The sequence below is a fragment of the Sus scrofa genome, chromosome 13 (assembly GCF_054392235.1).
Source record: "Sus scrofa isolate SSC_HxYL_T2T_F1_AM1 chromosome 13, Sscrofa_HxYL_maternal_Yorkshire_Landrace_v2.0, whole genome shotgun sequence".
In the NCBI taxonomy this organism is placed as follows: domain Eukaryota; kingdom Metazoa; phylum Chordata; class Mammalia; order Artiodactyla; family Suidae; genus Sus; species Sus scrofa.
The window spans coordinates 16,209,613-16,229,411 of record NC_139395.1 but is presented as its reverse complement, the minus strand read 5'-3'; the positions used below and the strand labels follow the sequence as shown (position 1 = coordinate 16,229,411).

The 19,799-nt window shown below is 39.5% G+C and overlaps 1 protein-coding gene across 5 annotated transcripts in view; it reads left to right on the top strand.

Moving 5' to 3' along the window:
• Window positions 1-19,799, top strand: part of ATP2C1 (ATPase secretory pathway Ca2+ transporting 1) — a 151,970-nt gene that overhangs the window by 117,066 nt on the left and 15,105 nt on the right. For all 5 annotated transcript variants that reach the window (XM_084991769.1, XM_084991772.1, XM_013990075.3 and 2 more), the window contains 8 exons: window positions 1,282-1,406; window positions 2,741-2,838; window positions 4,664-4,759; window positions 4,846-4,935; window positions 6,800-6,904; window positions 11,920-12,076; window positions 15,575-15,745; window positions 16,818-16,915. In XM_084991769.1, the coding sequence (XP_084847895.1) occupies window positions 1,282-1,406; window positions 2,741-2,838; window positions 4,664-4,759; window positions 4,846-4,935; window positions 6,800-6,904; window positions 11,920-12,076; window positions 15,575-15,745; window positions 16,818-16,915 (940 nt within the window). The remainder of the gene's footprint in view (window positions 1-1,281; window positions 1,407-2,740; window positions 2,839-4,663; window positions 4,760-4,845; window positions 4,936-6,799; window positions 6,905-11,919; window positions 12,077-15,574; window positions 15,746-16,817; window positions 16,916-19,799) is intronic.

The following is a 19,799-nucleotide window of genomic DNA, read 5'->3' as shown; positions in this document are numbered from 1 at the left end:
TCATGCTAGAGGAAAAGCAGGTAGCAGAAATGGGGCAGTAGAGACGAAGTAATGAAGCAGTGTTAGAGTGAAGGATGGGTATGCAGATGACTTTATCTGTGGCAGAGCCAGGGGATAATACTTGGAATGGGACAAAACGAGGGATTTAGTTTGAGTTTTGTTTTTTTTTTTTTTAATTACAAGGAAATGGTGAAGAGATTTATTTTTTGTTGTGATAAAGTATATATACTTTAAAACTTTTCCATTTTACAATATCCAACTCATTGGATTTAAGTAATTCAGAATGTTACAACCATTACCATAATCTAGTGTCAGAACTTTTTCATCACCCCCAAAGAAAACCTTGTGCACATTAGTCAGTCATTCCCTGTTCTTCTTTCTCCCTACCTGCTAACAACCACTAAACCCCTTTCTGTCTCTTTGGATTTACTTACTCTTGATAGTTCATATAAGTGAAATCATATAACATGTGTCCTTCAGTGTCTGCTTCTTTCGCTTAGCATAATGTTTTCAAGGTTAATCCATCTTGTAGCGTGAATCAGTACATTATTCTTTTTTTTTTATGGCTGAATCGTTCTGTTGTCTGAATACACCACAATTTCCCATTCATCAGCTGATGGACGTTGGGCTTTTTCCATATTTTGGCTATAATGAATAATGCTGCTGTGAACATTCACATCCAAGTTTTTTTCCTGTTTTCTTTTTTTTGTCCCTTTAGGGCTGCACCCTCGGCATATGGAGGTTCCTAGGCTAGGGGTTGAATCAGAAATGTAGCCACCGGCCTACACCACAGCCACAGCAATACCAGATCTAAGCCGCCTCAGCAACGTGCACCACAGCTCATGGAACCTTAAGGCATTGACTGAGATAAGTGATCAAACCTGCATCCTCAAGTATACTAGTCAGATTCATTTCCGCTGAGCTATGACGGGAACTTCCAAGATTTTGTCTTAACACCTGGTATCGTTATCTATATCTATTGGTGAGGAAACTAAACTTCAGTAATAGCTGTAATAGCTTGATGTCATACAGGTCAAAATTGATGAAGCTGGAGGTACAAATCTAGGTACTCTGATGTCAGAACCTATATTCTTTAACCACTGTGCTTAACCTGGCAAATAGGTGTCCCATAAATGTTAATTAATTTTCCCTCATTTTGAAGCCTTTTTTGGGTGTTGACAGTGTTAATTTAGTATTTATTAACCTCTGTTTTAAGAGCCAGTTAATTATTGTGGGTACTACTAAATTTATACCTCAGTGCTGTGTATTTATTGGTTACAGTTTGGCTGTAGCAGCAATTCCTGAAGGACTTCCCATTGTGGTCACAGTTACCCTAGCCCTTGGTGTTATGAGAATGGTGAAGAAAAGGGCCATTGTGAAAAAACTACCTATTGTTGAAACTCTGGGTAAGTCAGTTTAGAGTATGCTTCCAGTGATGTGTTAGTTTACATCAACAAGGGTTGATCTTTGGGTTTTACAGTTTCTGCCTTAGGGGTTTGCATGGTGGTGTTTGGCTTGTGGCAGTGTTGGGTATTTTTTTTTCCTATTTCGGCTCCCTCTGAGGCATATGAAAGTTCTTGGGCCAGAGTATGAATCTGAGCCAGAGGGTGACCTGTGCCACACAGCTGCAGCAACTCCAGATACTTAACCCACTGTGCCTGGCCAGGGATCGAACCAGTGCCTCCACAGAGACAAGCCTGATCATTAACACTGCACCACAGTGGGAATGCCAAAGTATGGTTTTAACAACCAGAAAAGGTCGTTAAAAATATGTATCAGGAGTTCCTGTCATGGCGCAGCATAAGCGAATCCAACCAAGAATCATGAGGTTGTGGGTTCAATCCTGGCCTCACTCAGTGGGTTAAGGATCCGGTGTTGCCGTGAGCTGTGGTATAGGTTGCACACACGGCTTGGATCTGGCATTGCTGTGGCTCTGGCGAAGGCTGGCAGCAACAGCTCTGATTGGACCCCTAGCCTGGGAACCTCCATATGCTGGTGGGTGCTGCCCTAAAAAGACAAAAGACAAAAAAAAAAAAAAAAAATTATCATTCAGATCAGGGAACTTTAAATCTTTCTGCATCATTGAATGTTCTAATGCTTCAGTCATGTTAAAACAACAAAAAAAAAGTTAACCAGTGAAACCTTAGAGTGACATACATTTGTTTCTTTTTGACATCTCAAGAAAGATGATAATTATTATAGATCCTAAAATGCCATTCTTGAGCTGAATTTATTAATAAGAACAGTAAACATAGAGTGGTTACATTGTTATTAATTTTATGTGATAGGAAAATTTTGAATACTGTTATGTTACGAAACTTGTTTTTATTTAAGAATTCAAAATGTTGAATTTAACCTCTTGTTTGAGTTTTAATATTGAGATGGCAAGAATATCTTAAAATACTGACTGAAAAAAATTATAGGAGTTTATATTTAGGTACCCTTGACACTTTCTAGAAAATATATGAAATTATTATACAAAGCTAATACCAAGTATCTTCGTAGAAATCAGCTGTAAATAAATAAGAAAATGACGTCATTTATCAGTATCTAATTTTTTTATTTTAGAAACTACCTAATGATGAAGTAAGCACAATGAGAATAAACAATCTAAAATTATACATGAACTTGACTTTTACAAAATTCAGAGGAGGAGGACAGTCTTCTAGTCTGATGTGTTTTCAGTGTGAACTTACATTTTCTCCTCACTCTTGGTGATGCATAGTGATTTGTTCTTTAGGCTGCTGTAATGTGATTTGTTCAGATAAAACTGGAACCCTGACGAAGAATGAAATGACTGTTACCCACATATTTACTTCCGATGGCTTGCGGGCTGAGGTAGGTACTCTATAGATTTTATCTCTAAGAGCAGAATTCCTTTTTAAGAGTCTTGGTGTTCAGCCAGGGCCTTACCTGCACATGGGCTGTATGTAAGTTAGTCAGTGCCTGAGCATTTTCCATCCCAAGACTCTCCTGAGTCTTGACTCTGCTCCATTTGTTCAGTCCAGAAACATTGATCCCTCGAACCTTTCTTTCAGTCTCCCTCACATCCGTCTATTGCCAGACTCTGCGTGCTCTTGCTGTATGTGCAGAATTCTCTAAATGTAGATGCTTCAGTGGCTTTCCATTGTGACTAGGGTCCTGAATTGGGGCCCCTCACTGCCCTACCTGTTCTGTCCCATATTTCCTTCTTGAGCTTATATCTCCCCTTTGCTCTCTGTGCATCACATACACTGGATTTATGGTTCTTTCAGTGTGACAAAATTCCCCTTGCTTTAGAATCTTCACACTGTTCTCACTACTTAGGACAGCCTAATGCGTCCTCATCCTTTGCACCTCATTTCCAACCCATTTCTTTAGAAAAGCATTGCTGACCACCCAGAACTCGCTCTGAGGTACATGTTTTCGTAGTTCCATACCTCTTATCCAGGTAAAATTCCCTGTTCTTCTTCTCATTACACTATTGAGTATAATAGAGCAGGAGCTCTCTTGTCCAGGACAGGGTCTGCTTCATTGTAGTAAATGTTGTTTAAAGAATAGATGAATAGATGGATTACTCTGTTTTAAAAATCATATATTGGCAGCCTCTGAAGTGCATGTCATTGTATGTGCATTGGTTGATTTAGAAGCTAGGTGGGTACAAGTTTCACTCCCACCTAGGCTTGGCAGGATTTCTGGCTGGTATTTTCATTAGCATTACTTACAATGGGTAGGTATTTTAAAATGTATTTATAGCCAGTTCTCTGAGCAAGATAAGCATTTGACAGATAAATAAAAATTGTACCTAGGTCTATTTAATTCCATTTTACTAGGCTGTAAAATGAGACTTGATATTTAGGGTGTTAGATTTGGTTAAGGATACCCACTGCTGTGTTGTTGACTGTGTGTTTTCTAGATGGCTCAGAAGGGTCATTAGGGTTACAGGTGCTTATATGGGATGGTCCAGGTATGGAAGGTAGGTTGTAAGTTTCTTGTTGTAAGACTCTAATTTTATATGTCGAACATTAACCATTATCTCCAAACTGTCTTACTTTTATTGTGAAATTTAACTTTTATTTGGCTTGGTTTTCTCTGTATAGGATCAGTGTCTGACTTATCTCTGTCTCTGATTTTTAAAGTTGACATGCAGTACACTGTGTTAAGTAATTTGTAAGTGTTAGGGTAAATTATTTGTCTCTAAGTCTGCATATTTGTAAAAAGAATACTGCTTTTGCTGGGTCACATGTTTGTCATGAATGTTAGATGTGCTCAAAGATTTGAATTCTTTGCAAAATTTAGTGTGTATATAAATGTTATATAAATTTAAGTTCACTTATGTATACTTTCATGGTTTATTTATCTTTTTGTAGTATATTGTAAGTAGAAACAATGAAATTATATTAATTATATTAACAATATATTGCATCTTAATATGCATTATAGTTATTAATGCACAGTAATTATTGATATAATTAAGTGTAGGTTTATCATTGTAAAATTAGTATATATTCCTTTCATTATAGAATTCACAATAAAAGCAGATTTAAGTGCTTTTTCTAGGTATATACACTAGGAATGTCATGATGTTTAAAACGCAGTGAACCCAGCTTGTCATGGTTTTGGTTCTCGTAAGTATTGTCACTGTGTATTGGTTGTATTACTGACTCCACTTGATGTTCCTTAGGTCACAGGAGTTGGCTACAACCCATTTGGGGAAGTGATTGTTGATGGTGATGTTGTTCATGGATTCTATAACCCATCTGTTAGCAGAATAGTCGAGGCAAGTACTCATCCTCCGAGAAAGTGACTCTTTCCTCATGACCTAGGACACGTGATGTGTTCATAGTTCATGTTTATTTCTCTTAGGCGGGCTGTGTGTGCAATGATGCTGTAATTAGAAACAACACTCTCATGGGGAAGCCAACAGAGGGAGCCTTAATTGCTCTCGCAATGAAGGTATGTGCCTGTTCTCTTTTCTTTGACACCTCTCAAGAGAATGTGAAGCTGCCAGTTTCAGTATTACTGGCCTTGAGGGGTAGAATGAAGAAGACTCACAGTATTTGAGTTTTTTTTCCCATGGATGTACTTACCACTTGTGGAAGTTTCCAGGCTAGGGGTTGAATTAGAGCTCTAGCTGCAGCCTATGCCACAGCCGTGGCAACACTGGATCTGAGCTGCATCCGTGACTCACCAAAGCTTATGGCAACACAAGATCCTGAACCTACTGGGGAGGCCAGGGACTGAATCCTCGTGTCGTGGAGGCTATGTCAAGTCCTTAACCTGCTGAGCCACAACAGGAACTCCAGTTTTTACTGCCTTTGGAGAACAAATTTTATTCTTCTTATATGCACCATACAAACTAATGACCAGTGGTGGATTTGTTCTTACGAAGAAATGTGCATTTCTTCCTTAGTATTCCGAGTTTTGTGTGAAAGCTTTATAAATGTGTGTAATTACTGATAAGTGTCGACTTTCAAATGCAAAACAGGCAGCATTCTTCAGTATTTCCATGTAAAGATATTAAGGCCAGCATGAGGAATCCTCTCTTTGTTTCAGTCTTCCCTTTTCCTTCCATTATCAGTTACTTAAAATGAATGTAGAATTAGAATTTGTGTGAAGGGCATGGCAAGCTGTTCTTAGTGACTCTTCGTCTGTCCCAGTTCTCCTCTTCTCTCTCCTAAGTTCAACAGTTTTTAAATGACAAACCTTTAAGTCCAGTCTGGCATTCCGGTAACAAAAACAAAATTCCTGCTTTTAAGAGCAGTCTTGGGAGACTTTGAGACTTATATAAAACAGGATACCTCTCAATAAGGTTGCTTGAATTCACATTGAATATAGAAATGTAGGTTGTTATAACATTTAATGTAGTGAAGCAAAATTGGTTATTTCTAGAATACATGTTTTCTTAACAGAAAGCCACATTCTTTTACCATTTGTTCTCCTTGTAACTAAAATAGCATGGTACAGCTTTTTAAAAAATACTCAAAAGTTGAGTAATTGTTAATAAGTATTTTTTGTGTTATATTTATCTCTTGGAGAAAGAGCCTGAGACCACCTCCTTGTGGGTGGAGACCTCACACTTTTGGTGGGGAATGAACAGTGACATGTTTGAAACAAATAAAAGGTAGACCAAGGTCTTAGACAGTTAAGTCTTAAACATTCAGCCGTATAGGAACAATGTGCATTTGGACTTTGGGCCTGGGCTTTGACGGGAAGGAAGGGAGGTAGAAGGTAAACTAGGGAAGGAACAGTGGGTTACTGGGGCACCTTTGAAAGTTGGGAAGAAGAGTCTGAACATGTTTCAGTAGACAATAAAAAGCAGCAAACCAGGTTTTTGAGTAGTTTAAAGAACAGTTTTGAATATTTGGGAGAAATGCAAAGGGTATGAGGAAGGAGAAGAGCTCCATGGCTTTGGTAGTACCAGCATGTTGGGTGGTGGGGTGAAAGAGTAGGATGGCAGCAGCAGGCAAGGTAGGTCAGAATTCCCGAGAACCAAGGAGTTGAATCCAATTATAGTATTGGCTGGGCACCGTTATATTTATTCGTATGCTGCAACCTTCCAGAGTTTGAGCCAGTAGTCATTGTTGAAGTGATTCTCTGCATGTAGTTCAGTAGTATGCCTTAGAGTTTATCTATTCACCTAGGCTTTCATGATCCTTTGGGCTGCTGTTTAGAGAGATGTGTATATAGATGGAGCACTGCTTTTTGCAAAATAATCCAGGTATCTCTAGCCAGCCTCACTACAAGTTGTGACCCTTATTTCTTGGTTAAAGGAAAAAATACATTTGGTAAGAATTAACTTTCCTTTTGTGCCATATAGATGGGTCTTGATGGCCTTCAACAGGACTACATCAGAAAAGCCGAATACCCGTTTAGCTCTGAGCAGAAGTGGATGGCTGTTAAGTGTGTGCACCGTACACAGCAGGTATCCTTCATTTTAGAGCATACTTGTTCTGTATTATTTAATTAGGTGAATGTTTTCCATTTACTCTCCACCTTTAGATTTAAGCAGTCCTCTGAGTGTAACACAGACCAGCTTTGAAGTGTGTGTGATTCATAGTACACTGTCTCTGGTTGTTTTCGTGTTGTCTTTGAACTCATGCATAGACAAATTTGTCCTGCTGTGTGAAGAAACAACTCAAATGAGCTGGAATCTGGGCCCAGTTTCCTGGAGGTTATGACATCAGAGTCTTTCGACATCATTTTTTGTTCTTTTCCTCTTCTCCTCTCCTTTTCTTTTTTAACGGCTGCACTCATGGCATATGGAAATTCCTGGGCCAGGAATTGAATCTGAGCTGCAGCTGTGACCTCTGCCACGGTTGCGGCAACACTGGATCCACTTGTCAGGCCAGGGATTGAACCTGCTCCCTGCAGCGACCTGAGCTGCTGCAGTTGGATTCTTAATACACTGCACCACAGTGGGAACTCTGACATTGTTTTTGTCCTTTTTTTTTTTTTTTTTTTTCTTTTTTTGCGCACCCCCACCCCCACAGCACATGGAGGTTCCCAGCCTAGGAGTCAAATCAGAACTGTAGCCATTGGCCTACGACACAGCCACAGCAACACCAGATCCGAGCCACGTCTGTGATCTACACCATAGCTCATGGCAATGCTGGATCCTTTACCCACTGAGCAAGGCCAGGGATCAACCTGCGTCTTCTTGGATGCTAGTTAGGTTCAATTCCACTGAGCCACGACGGAAACTCCTGTTTTTGTTCTTGATGACAGGTCTCTGCTGACTGTTGTCTATGTTCTACCACTGAAGGATATCATGTCTTCAGAACAAAACCACATTATTTTGTAGAAAAGTGGTTACCAAATGTGTATAATTCATGTTAGTTGATCCAGCTTACTAACTGGCAAAACAAAATGCACTGATATTTTTAAGCTACTATGTTATTCCTATGTGCTTTAGAAATTTTTACATAGTAAGAGTTATCTACAGTAGTTATCTATAATGTATAATCATTATTCATAGTTGTTATTACCAGCTTAATGCTTAAACTTTGCTCTTAAAAATATATATTTGTTATTTTTACATTTTCTTTTTAGGAATTAAGGTTATATGTTTTAATCTGAGCAAATATTTTGCAACCAATTTATATCGCTGTGGATGAGAATTAATGAGAGGATTCCCCCTCATCTGTAATTAGTAGGAAACATACTGGTTTTAAATGGTCCAACACTGAACTTGTGGATAGAAAACTGTCCAGGAACGCTGATGATGAGAGGAAAAAAGATTTCTGTTTAGTCTTTAAAGGAACTTTTATAAAGTTTTGGGAAGGAAGACAGTTGGAAACAAAACTGAAAGAAAAACCTGTTGTTTTAAACCTTGTAATGTAAAGCTTTCAAAAATTGCATTAGGGTAAGATAATTTTCAACTGATGTCCCTCTCATATACTTCTATAGCAGGAATATGTATATGATTATTTGGAAGGTCTATTTCGTTACCTTTTATATAGGCTCACACACTACTTCAAGATAATGTGGCTCATGTAAAATTTGCAGATTTGACTTTAGTAATTTTGAATCTAACCTCACTGAAGTTGTACATTGGAAGTTGTAGGTTGAATCTTTTCATTTGGAGGGGTGGGAAGTGGCAGGATATGAATTGCAAAGATTTGTGTGATTATTCTTCCCATTTGCTGACCCAAAGAGTTTCTCTTACAAAACAAAATCAACCAACGTACCTAACAAAATCCAAACCCACTGACCTGACGCAGGATCTAGAAGAGGTCAGCGTGGCACAGATACGACAAACTTAGCAATTTAAAAATAGCCCTAGTGGCCCAAATAGTTTGCCTTTAGAGGACTTTCATTTGAGCGTGATAATATGCATTTATTGGTACTCTTTCCCTGGAACCTACCAAAATGACAACCAGTGAATAAAAGATAAACTAAAAAAGAGAAAGTATGGGAAAGACTTAGGGAGCCAGATATCTTTGAATATGGAACCTAAGACATAGGGCTAAATATAGTAGGTAAGATTGAAATTCTGAGTAAGAAACAGTAGAACTCCCCCCATACCTTTTCTGTTTCTTAAGGCCAGACCAGAAATCACATTTTGAGGACAAGAGTAGAGGGCAGAATTAAGATTGAAGACTAAAAACAAGGTGATTAAGGGCAAGTCATCACCCTAGGCCCTAACTCCGCTTCCTTAGAAAGCCTGCAGGCAGGTGTCCCCCTTCCCTCATTCTCTTAAGTCAGAAGATTGACATGGTTTAGAGAAACTGGTGCCAGTGTGACTCCATCAGTATGGAGCTAGCCAAGCTCTTGGTTCACTTGTGGAGCCTACCTGCTTCTAGCCCTCATTTCATCACCCTCTGTAAGGGCCACCAGTTGATAAATCCTGCAGTGCCCAGGGAGTTGCTAGACATTTATTTGCTTCAGGCTTGAATGTAAATGGACAGAGGTTGTGAGATACGGGGGGAGGTCTTCAGGATGAAAGACACAGACCAAAGCAACAGAGAATGGGGTCTCAGAAAAACAAAGATAATGCTGGATCCTAACTAAAATTTCCAAAGACCATAAAAAATGACAGCAAAATCCTTAGAATGTTTTAAAAATAAAGTCAGGGAATCTATCAGCAAGCAGAAAAAGAAGTCAAAGAGATGGACAATATGAAAATCAGAAAGTAGATGTAGGAGATCCAGCAGCCACCTGGTCAAGGCAGGGAGGTGGCAGAGGATCTTATCAGTTAATATCAGCAAGTTTCCTATAGGAAGGACCTCAGCTTCTAAAACACAGTTGCCTACCAGCTGCTCAGCACAGTGAGTGTGTTGAAGAAGGGGTGAGGGATAAACACATCAAGGTCCATAATTAACTGATTTGAGGACATTTAGGGAGAATTCTCAAAGTTTCCAGAGGTGTGATGTGGGAGAAAGGGCAAGGCTGGGAGGTCATATACAAAGTTTTAGACTTTTCCAAATGCAGCTGCACCCTGGAGGCTGGATTGTGATAGAGGAAAGCTTTCAACTGAGAGGAATCCTTTTCCCAGCTGAACTTATACATGTGGGGGTAAATTAAAAATGTTTTCACACATTCTAAGTCTCAAAATATATAGCTCACAAACACACTTTTTTTTTGGGGGGGGAGGCTGCGGCACTTGCCGTATATGGAGGTTCCCAGACCTGGGATCAAATTGGAGCTTATAGACCTGACTTACACCACAGCTTATGGCAACGCCGGATCCTTAAACCACTGAGCGAGGCCAGGGATTGAACCCGCATTCTCATGAATACTAGTCGGGTTCATTACCACTGAGCCACCATGGAAACTCCATATATTTTCTTAGAAAAGTACTGGTGGATATGTTATTCTAAGGTAAGAGAATAAATTGAGGAAAAGGTGAGTCCTAACCAGGGGATGGTAAAAAGAACTCCCAAGTGTAGAGGTAAGGGAAACTCCTGGGGGCCAGTCATACACTGGGCCTGGTAATCATTCAGTTCTCATTAGAGAAGGAAGGGGAGCATGACTACTCAGTCACTCTGCAGCAGTCATAGCCTTACCTGCTCATTGTGTCATGTGAGAGTTGTCAGAAGAAGGCTTTATATTACATGGAGGAGTTTGGGAATAAGTGGTAATAGGTGTAAAAGAAAATTAAGCAAATGAAAAAAGAAGCCGTTATTAACTTTATAAAAGGTAAAACTTGAACCGGAAGAAATATATTTGGTTTACCAACATACCTTTCTGCTGTCTCTCTCCCTATAACATCTGTTCCCTGACTACTTGGGAACCAGGGAGGTGGAGGCTCCTCCCAGTGTAAGCTCATGCCTTCCTAGCAGGAGCAGAGTGGAGCACATTGTGCTCTGGTTCCTAAATTCCCATCTGGACACCACACAATTCCTGCTCATGTTTACTGACCAAAGCAAATCTCATCTGACTTCAGAGTGTTAAGAGAAGCAGGGAAATACCTTTCTACCCCATGCCTCCAAGGAGAGCTGGGATGTTTGTGACCTGTTTTGGTGGCCACTTGACTCAATAGTGAGGCATTAGAAAGTAGGTTTTGTTCTGCATGTGTTATAACAGTGGGGAGAGAAGGAATAGGTAGTGGGGTGGCCACAGTATCGCCTTTCACAGTGGACAGTATGAAAGGGATAAATGAGGAGGTAGCAGTGTAAACCTATTTAAAACATGAAGATAAATACCAGGGAAAACATCTGGAAGAGTTGGCATTGGTTTGACTCTTTGGAGGAGCACTGGAAGTAAGGAGTTGGGGCAGGACTGTGGTTCTTTTTTTTTTTTTGTCTTGGGCTGCTCCTGCGGCATATGGAAGTTCCCAGGCTGGGGTTCTAATCAGAGCTGCAGCTACCAGCCTGCGCCACAGCCACAGCCATGTGGGATCCAGTTTGTGTCTGTGACCTATACCACAGCTCATGGCAACACCAGATCCTTAACCCACTGAGCAGGGCCAGGGATCAAACCCACATCCTCATGGATACTAGTTGGTTCGTTACCACTGAGCCACAGTGGGACCTCTAGGACTGTGGTTTTCCCCATAAGCTTTTGTGTATTACTTTACAGTCTGAAAATACCCATTGTTACAAGGCGATTGTGAGAATTAAATTGAGTCATATAGATAACATATAATCACAGTAATAGAAAACCTGTACCATTGCTTGTGAGTGATGCTGGCTGTTTTCCCCTTTCCTGTGATGTTGTGAACCTCTCCTCACATCCCAGTGCCCAGTGCGGACAGAGCTTAGGGTAGCCTTGCCTTCTGTCGGAGGATGGAGGGTGTGGTGTCAATGACATGTTCTAAAGAGGATTCATAAAGCTCCCATGTCAGCCTTTGCTCTTCAGAATTCAAGTGCTATTCAAAGCCTTAGCCTTGAGTAACTTCCCTGGCAGTTATGGGAAATTCATGCCACTTGTTTTGACTCCAAGGGCAGATATGAGCAGATTGAAATTAAATTTATTTCCTGTCTTTTTTCTTCTTAGGACAGACCAGAGATTTGTTTTATGAAGGGTGCTTATGAACAGGTGATTAAGTATTGCACTACTTACCACAACAAGGGGCAGACCTTGACGCTCACACAGCAGCAGAGAGATCTCTACCAACAAGAGAAGGCACAGATGGGCTCCGCAGGCCTCAGAGGTAAAGCCGTTTCAGCACAGCACCCAGGGTGGAAAGATTATGCCTTTGAATTGCAGATGAATCTGTGTTTCACACTTGAGCTGTCCAGCTCTATTCCAGGCTTCCTAGATCCCTGCACTTTCTGAGGTGTTAGGTTTTAGTTGGTTAATTGGCCCCCAAAACATGGGACGTTGGGGACATAGTGAAATATGAAATCTCTAGTTCTTACAGACCTGCAGTGGTCTCTGAGCAGGTGATAGAAGTTTTATTTTAGACAAGTTTATCTTGTGCAAAGGGTGATAGATAAAGTGATGTTATGCCTTTCTTACTTCATCACTTCATCTTGTTTGTTAATCTAAAACGCTTTCGTACGCATTAAAAGACTTAAGCCTCTGATTCTTTAAACTGAGACGGTTGCTTGCTTATTCTTCATCTCCTGACTCCTTCCCTTAGCTATCACCAGAGAGGAAGGAAGAGCCCACAGTCTGCTTATGTGAAATCTCATTGCCTGGACGGTGATAGGGAGAGCGTGTCTTCTGAGCTTACACACCAGCCCTTTCTTCTCAGGCATCATGTATGGGATTGAAGAGCAGGGGTTGGGGCCATACCTGGTTTTTACTTTCTGCCCTGTAGGGCATATACAAACACACACACAGATGCAGACATGTATATAGTCTTTCTCAAGGAAATTGGAACTGTTGGTCCTAATTTTATTGTTATTTACAAAAGAGAAGTCAAGCACCACACCTCCTAGGAGAAGGAAGCAAGTTAGGTAAAAAGTAAATTGCTCTTATTATACATGGGTCACTTAAGCAAAGGCTTTCTGTGTGGAATGAACATTTGGATAGATTTACAGGACTTTTGCTCTTAAAATGAGCTAGGTTTAGAAAAGCATCCTTGTGGCTTCATTTGAGGGCTGTTTTTTCTTGTTCTTATCAGCTCATAGCAAGAGAATTTCAAAGTTGGCTTGCATTTAGAGACTCTCAAGACGCCCTAAAGGTCTGATGTGTGCTCTCTGTTTCCTTAATTTTTGTGACAGGTTTCACAGTTTTTTTTTTTTTTTTTTTTTTTTTTTTTTTTTTTTTTCGCTTTTTTTAATAGGGCTGCATCTGTAGCATATGGAAGTTCCCAGGCTAGGGGTTGAATTGGAGCTGCAGCTGCCAGACTCACCACAGTCACAGCAACACCAGATCTGAGCCGAATCTGTGACCTACACCACAACTCACGGCAACGCCGGATTCTTAACCCACTGAGCAGAGCCAGGGATTGAACCTGCGTTCTTATGAATATTAGTTGGGTTCGTTACCACTGAGCCACAACAGGAACGCCATGGTTCCATACTTTTTAAAAACTAATTCTTTGCAGCTGAAGGATTGTGGAGCTGTGTGTGTGTGTGTGTGTGTGTGGTTTGGTGTTGTATCATTGGGAAATAGACCAGACTTAGTGAAGGAAAACATCTTTATTTCGCAGGGCTTTAGGAAACATTATGGGTGCCCATCCCTTGCCAAATCCTGAAATGTCCCTAACATCTTTTCTTCTTCCCCCTGACGTTACTGTAATGAAGAGTAAAGAATAAATGAATAAATATTTTAAATTTAACTTGATGTGAACTTACTTTGTACCTTATAAAACTTGTTTCTTAAAAATACATATGGCCCTTGATTTTATTTATTTATTTATTTATTTTTTGCTTCTTATATCTGCTCCTACCGAATATGGCTACCAGTTCTCAGGCTAGGGGTCGAATCAGAGCTGCTGTTGCCGGCCCATGCCACAACCAGAGCAATGCTGGATCCAGACCGTATCTGTGACCTTTGTCACAGTTCACAGCATTGCTGAATCCCTGACTCACTGAATGAGGCCAGGGATTTAACTTGCATCCTCATGGATACTAGTCGGATATGTTTCTGCTGCTCCACAATGGCAGCTCCCATGTGGCCCTGAATTTTAAAGTTGTAGTGTGTTTTGTTTCTATATTTTAAATGTAAAAGAGGGAGTGGGGAATCCTCCATGCAAAAAAAGGTCTATGTACTTTTGTCCCAAACAGTAGCAGTAGATCTTCATTTGTGTCAAAGAAGCAAACAGATAAATACAGGATACCAACTTCTAGGCTGATACCATCCCTGCACTGAAAGTGCGAAGAGCTGATGTTTCTTTCTCAGGATTTGCTGAAACATGAATTGATACCCAGTGTCCCCTTCTGTTGCCGTCTGCCTCTGGTCCAGCACCCGGGACCATCAGGTGGCTCATCCCCTCTAGAGTGAAAGCCTTTGGGGCTCACATCCACATAAGTAGTTAGGTGTATGACTCTTACATTGGTAAAGTGGAAGTTATTTGCCTCTAACCTTGGTTTTCCAACTATATCTCATTTTCAACCTTCTGCTTGAATAAAAGTGGATACTTCCTGTTATTTTTCAGTTTCCCCATGAGGTTTTCTTTGATAAGTTGTGCAGTCTTACATGATCCCAGATGGACACATTCCTTTGGCTCATAAAGTAGCTACCAGAGGTTCCAGAATTCTGAGAATAAGCTAAATGATACTTGGAAATGAATAGTCCTTTGTGTTCTCTCTTAAATTCCCAAGGATGACAGGAAACTAAATGTAAATGATTTGTGTAGTTTTAAAAGAACCAAAGTTACAAGTAAAAAATATCTGTTAATGTTATAGAAAGAGTGAAAGAATCCAATCTGTTGTTAGTATTAGTGCTTTTGTTTGTTTGTTTGTCTTTTTAGGTCCACACCCATGGCACATGAAAGTTCTCAGGCTAGGGGTCCAATTGGAGCTGGAGCTGCTGGCATACACCACAACCACAGCAATGCTGGATCCGAGCTGCGTCTGTGACCTACGCCACAGCTCACAGCAACACCCACTGAGTGAGACCAGGGGTAGAACCTGCATCCTCATGGATACTAGTTGGGGTTCGTTACCACCAAGCCATAATGGGGACTCCGGTATCTGGTTTTACAGATTAACTCTACCTCCCAGGGTGTTATGTACAAAATTGTTACGTGTTATATATATGTAATTAATACTGCCTTCTCTTCAAGCTGTTGAATTCTTCTGGAGGCCTTTAAGATGGAAAGATGAAGATACAGTAATAGAAGACACCTTCACAGGTGTCTGTTTAAAATTAAAGTCAACAAACCTATCGTTTTCCAAATAATTAATTGTATTTTCTTAAGAGCCGATAGTTTATACCGAAAGGACTATATGTGGTTGCTATGTGAGAACATTCCTTATTTGCTCCTTACTTGCCTTCTCTGCCTAACAATTCTTTGGTCTTAGTCCTTTTAATTTTTAATAAGTTAAAGAAACCCCATTTCGAGAACCATTCAACTATAGTATCTTAGCTTGCAATAATTTTGGTTTTTAAAGTTTCTACAATTACTACAATGACATTGTATGTAGTCTTAATTGATTTATCTGAGAAGTGTTATAGTCTCTAGCTTTCGTAAGGTAAATTCTGATGGTTTTATGATTTACATTTTCTTTTTTGGATTTTATTGTTATTTCCCAAGTTCTTGCTTTGGCTTCTGGTCCTGAATTGGGACAGCTGACGTTTCTTGGCCTGGTGGGAATCATTGATCCTCCTAGAACTGGTGTGAAAGAAGCGGTTACAACACTCATTGCCTCGGGAGTGTCAATAAAAATGATTACTGGAGACTCACAGGAGACTGCAGTTGCAATTGGTATAACTAGGCTACTTTCCTTCTGTTTTTGATAATTTTTCTTAAATTACTGCAGCACATAATTTTATGACCCATTAGACATGAAGTATGTTTACATAAGAGTGCAATTATGCAGTTAAAATTGACGCTTTTGTTTGCTCATATGCTATATAAAATTGCAGGCAAAATTTAATTTTAGTTAAAAAATAATACTTTGCATTGAAAAAACATAACTAGAGCATTGTGAAATCACATTAGTTTGTTCACAAAAGGATGGTTAGCAATCCACTATACTGATGAATAAAAGCACTAGATCATGAATGTGAAAGAAAACATGAAATTCAGTTTTTTATTTCAACTTGAATATAATATTTTAAAGCAGACTTGTCCCTAAATTTGAAAGAAAATAGCTTGTGTCTGTAATTCTGTTATCTAACAATGGAAGTATATTGTTTGACTGCTGTTTAAGATTACTTAGCAAACACAGGGGAAAAATGGACATGGGTGTATCTCCCAGAACCTATAAACTGCAAATCATACCAGTAATTTTAAAGTTTGCTAAAGTTCATTAATTCTGATTGTATTACTATGGAAAGAAGTATTTTAAACTTTATTCTGTCTAAGAAGACTATGTCAATGCAAACATAACATTGTTGGGAAGATTATACCTAAAGAGACTTCTCAACATTTATTTTCACTTACATACAGTTGCATGATACCCTGATTGGCCACCATTTTTCCTGGCTTTGTTTACTTGAGTTTAAACTGTACTGTGATCTTCATTAAACTTGAGCTCCTGAGCAGAACCTGCTTGGCCTTGTTTCAGTTCTTAGGTGTGGTGGGTTAAGTTGTGAAAACACTTTGTTCTGAAATTTAAACAAAAATAAAACAAACAGAAAACCCCAGACTCTTTTTACTAAGTCAGTTAGGGTGGTCTTATGATAGTTTGTCTTGTGATCCCTTAGTATAAAGACATTTTATACGCGAAAGGGAAAGTGAATTGATAATAAATCATATTAAGTGAGCACTAGGTTGACTAGCCTATCAAGCAAAACTAGTTTGGTTAATTGTTTTCTTTCCCATTTTGCTTTAGCTAGTCGTCTGGGATTGTATTCCAAAACCTCCCAGTCGGTCTCAGGAGAAGAAATAGATGCAATGGATGTCCAGCAGCTCTCACAGATATTACCAAAGGTAGGCCTGAGCTGCAGGCTTTCCAGATGAAAAGCTCTTATTCTTAGCATTGACATTTCTACTATTCTCTTAATGAAACTCTCATTTGGAAACAGTGGGGGCATGACCACTCAATTTGTTGGTCCAAATCATGAGACGAAATGATTCACTCATATCACTGAAATTGGTCTTATTCAGAGTACTTATCATGTGATCGTTATGAATATCATTGGGAATTTGTTAACTTCAGGCAAGAGCCAAGTTTTCTCTGAGGAAGTGTCTTGTGTTTATAAAGTACATAGTGGAGAGAGACCATCGCTTTTTACCTTTAACCCATATCTTCTATTTTAATGGAATGTGTGTAGAATGCTTTTTAAAAAGTTGTTTTTAAAAGGCGTTATTTGCGTACAGTAAAATTCTTCCTTTTGTAGTGTACGTCTCAGAGTTTTGACAGATGCGTATGGTCTTGTAACCATCCCACAATCAAGACACAGAGCAGTCCCCTTCTATCTCAGTTTCTCCTGTGCCTTGTTGTGGTCACTTCCTTCCTCTGCTTCCAACGTTTGGCAGCCACCAATTCGTTTTCTGTCTATATAGTTTGCTTTTTCCAGAATGCTCTAGAAACTGGAATCATATGATCCGAGGCCTTTTTGGGGGGCATAGTTGCCTGCGTCATATTAAAGTTCCCAGGGCCCAAGTTCAAACCTATGCCAAAGCAGTAACCAAGAAACAGCAGTGACAAAGCTGGATCCTAAACCCACTGAGCCACCTGCCTGAAGCCTTTGAATCTGCTTCTTTGACTTGGCCTTGTGCACTTGAGGTTTATCCATGTTGGTTGTGTGCCTTGGTAGTTTTTTCTTACTTTTTTTTTGTGACTGATTAGTATTCCACTGTATTGAGTGATACCTAGTTATCAGTTTAAAGGCATTGGGGTTATCTTCAGTTTTTGCTGGTTATGAATCAAACTCTAAACATTTATATATAGGTTTTGTATGAAAATAAATTTTTGTTTCTCTTGGATAGAGTAACTGCTAAGTCATGGTTAATGTATGTTTAACTTTGTAAGAAAGTGCCAGATTGCTTTATAAGGTGGTTTTATTCTTTTTTTCTGCCTTTTTTTTTTCTTTTTCTTTTTAGGTTGGCACCTGTGGCATATGGGAGTTCCCAGGCTAGGGGTCGAATCAAAGCTGCAGCTGCCAGGCTACACCACAGCCACAGCAACACAGGATCTGAGCCACGTCTGTGCCCTACACCACAGCTCATAGCAACACTGGATCCTTAACCTCCTTAGGAAGGCCAGGGATTGCCCCTGCATTCTCATTGGTACTAGTGGGGTTTGTAACCTGCTGAGCCACAGCAGGAACCCCCAGCTCTTATTATTTGCATTCCTTCAAGCAATGTTTGAAAGGTCTAGTTGCTCTGTATTCTTGACAGCACAGGGGATTGTCAGTTTCCCTACCTCCCTTTCTAATAGGTATATTGTTGTATCTTACTGTGTTTTTAATTTGCATTTCCTTCCCAACTAATGGTGGTGTGTATCCTCTCATGTCATTCATGCATTTTTCTCAGTGAAGTGTGTACTCATTTTTTTTAATGTTTTATTTTAGTTTTTTGGAAGTTATCTATATTATGAATAAAAGTCCTTTATCAGACATTTGATTGGAAAATATTTTTTCCCAGTCTGTGGTTTATTTTTTTATTCTCTTAACATTGCCTTTCAAACAGCAGAAGCTTTAAATTTTGATGAAGTCCAGTTTATCATTTTTTTTCCTTTTATGGATCATCCTTTTGATGTCTTATCTAAGGGTTCTGTGCCTGACACAAGGTCGCAAAGATTTTTTTCCTAGAAGTCTTATTTTTAGGTTTCACAGTAATGTCTTTGATCCATTTTGAATTAATTTTTGTCTATGTATGAGAAATGAGTTAAGGTTCATTTTTTTATGTATAGATGTTCAGTTCCAATACCATTTGTTGAAAGAGTATCCTTTTTTCTTTTTAGGGCTGCATCCATGGCATATGGAAGTTTGCAGGCTAAGGGTAGAATTGGAGCTGCAGCTGCTGGCCTACACCACAGCCACAGCAACTTGGGATCCAAGCCATGTCTCTGACCTACACCACAGGTCAAGGCAGTGCCGGATCCTTAACCCACTGAGGGTGGCTAGGGATTAAATCTACTTCCTCATGGATACTAGTTGGGATTCCCAGGATTATCCTTTTTTCATTGAAATGCCTTTCTAGAGCATCTGGGAGCAGTGTGGGTATCTGCTTTGTTTTGGATTTAGTTGAGAAGGTGTTTCCGTATTTGAACAGGACTGTGTGTGTCCTATCCTGATAATTTTATTTCTGAAAAAATAAATCTTGTATTAAGTTCCCTGAAAGTATTGAGACAGAATGAGTATATGTGAATCTGCAGTTAATTAAACATCTTCCCATTAGACCTTTGTTTAGCCTTCTGAACCTTTTCCAGATATGCTAACAAGTAGTACCATCAGACAGATTTGAAATTTCATTTTATTTGCTTTCTTCAGTTCACTCTTTGGCTCTCTGATAAAAATACAAATTACATCACTGGTCATTTCCAAATGATAATTTTTGTGCATCAGTTAGGACAGATGCTCTTATTCCAAAGAGAAAAAACTCACTGAACTGCTTAGAGTCATCCTTCTACAAAGAGGAATTCCATAAATACCAGGGCCTCCTTCTGGGTTTATCATGTCTTTTGAAAACCCAAGTCTTTTCTTAAAATATTATGAATTACTTTAGTCCTTTGTGGGCTGGACTCTACTTGTCCATGCCCCCACCCGCAGTCTGTGCCCTCCAAATCCCTGCTTTTTCTTTCTTTCCTTTTTAATCTTATGTTCATGCAACTCTTACAGTTTTGGTCTTATGTTTTTACTTCAGATCA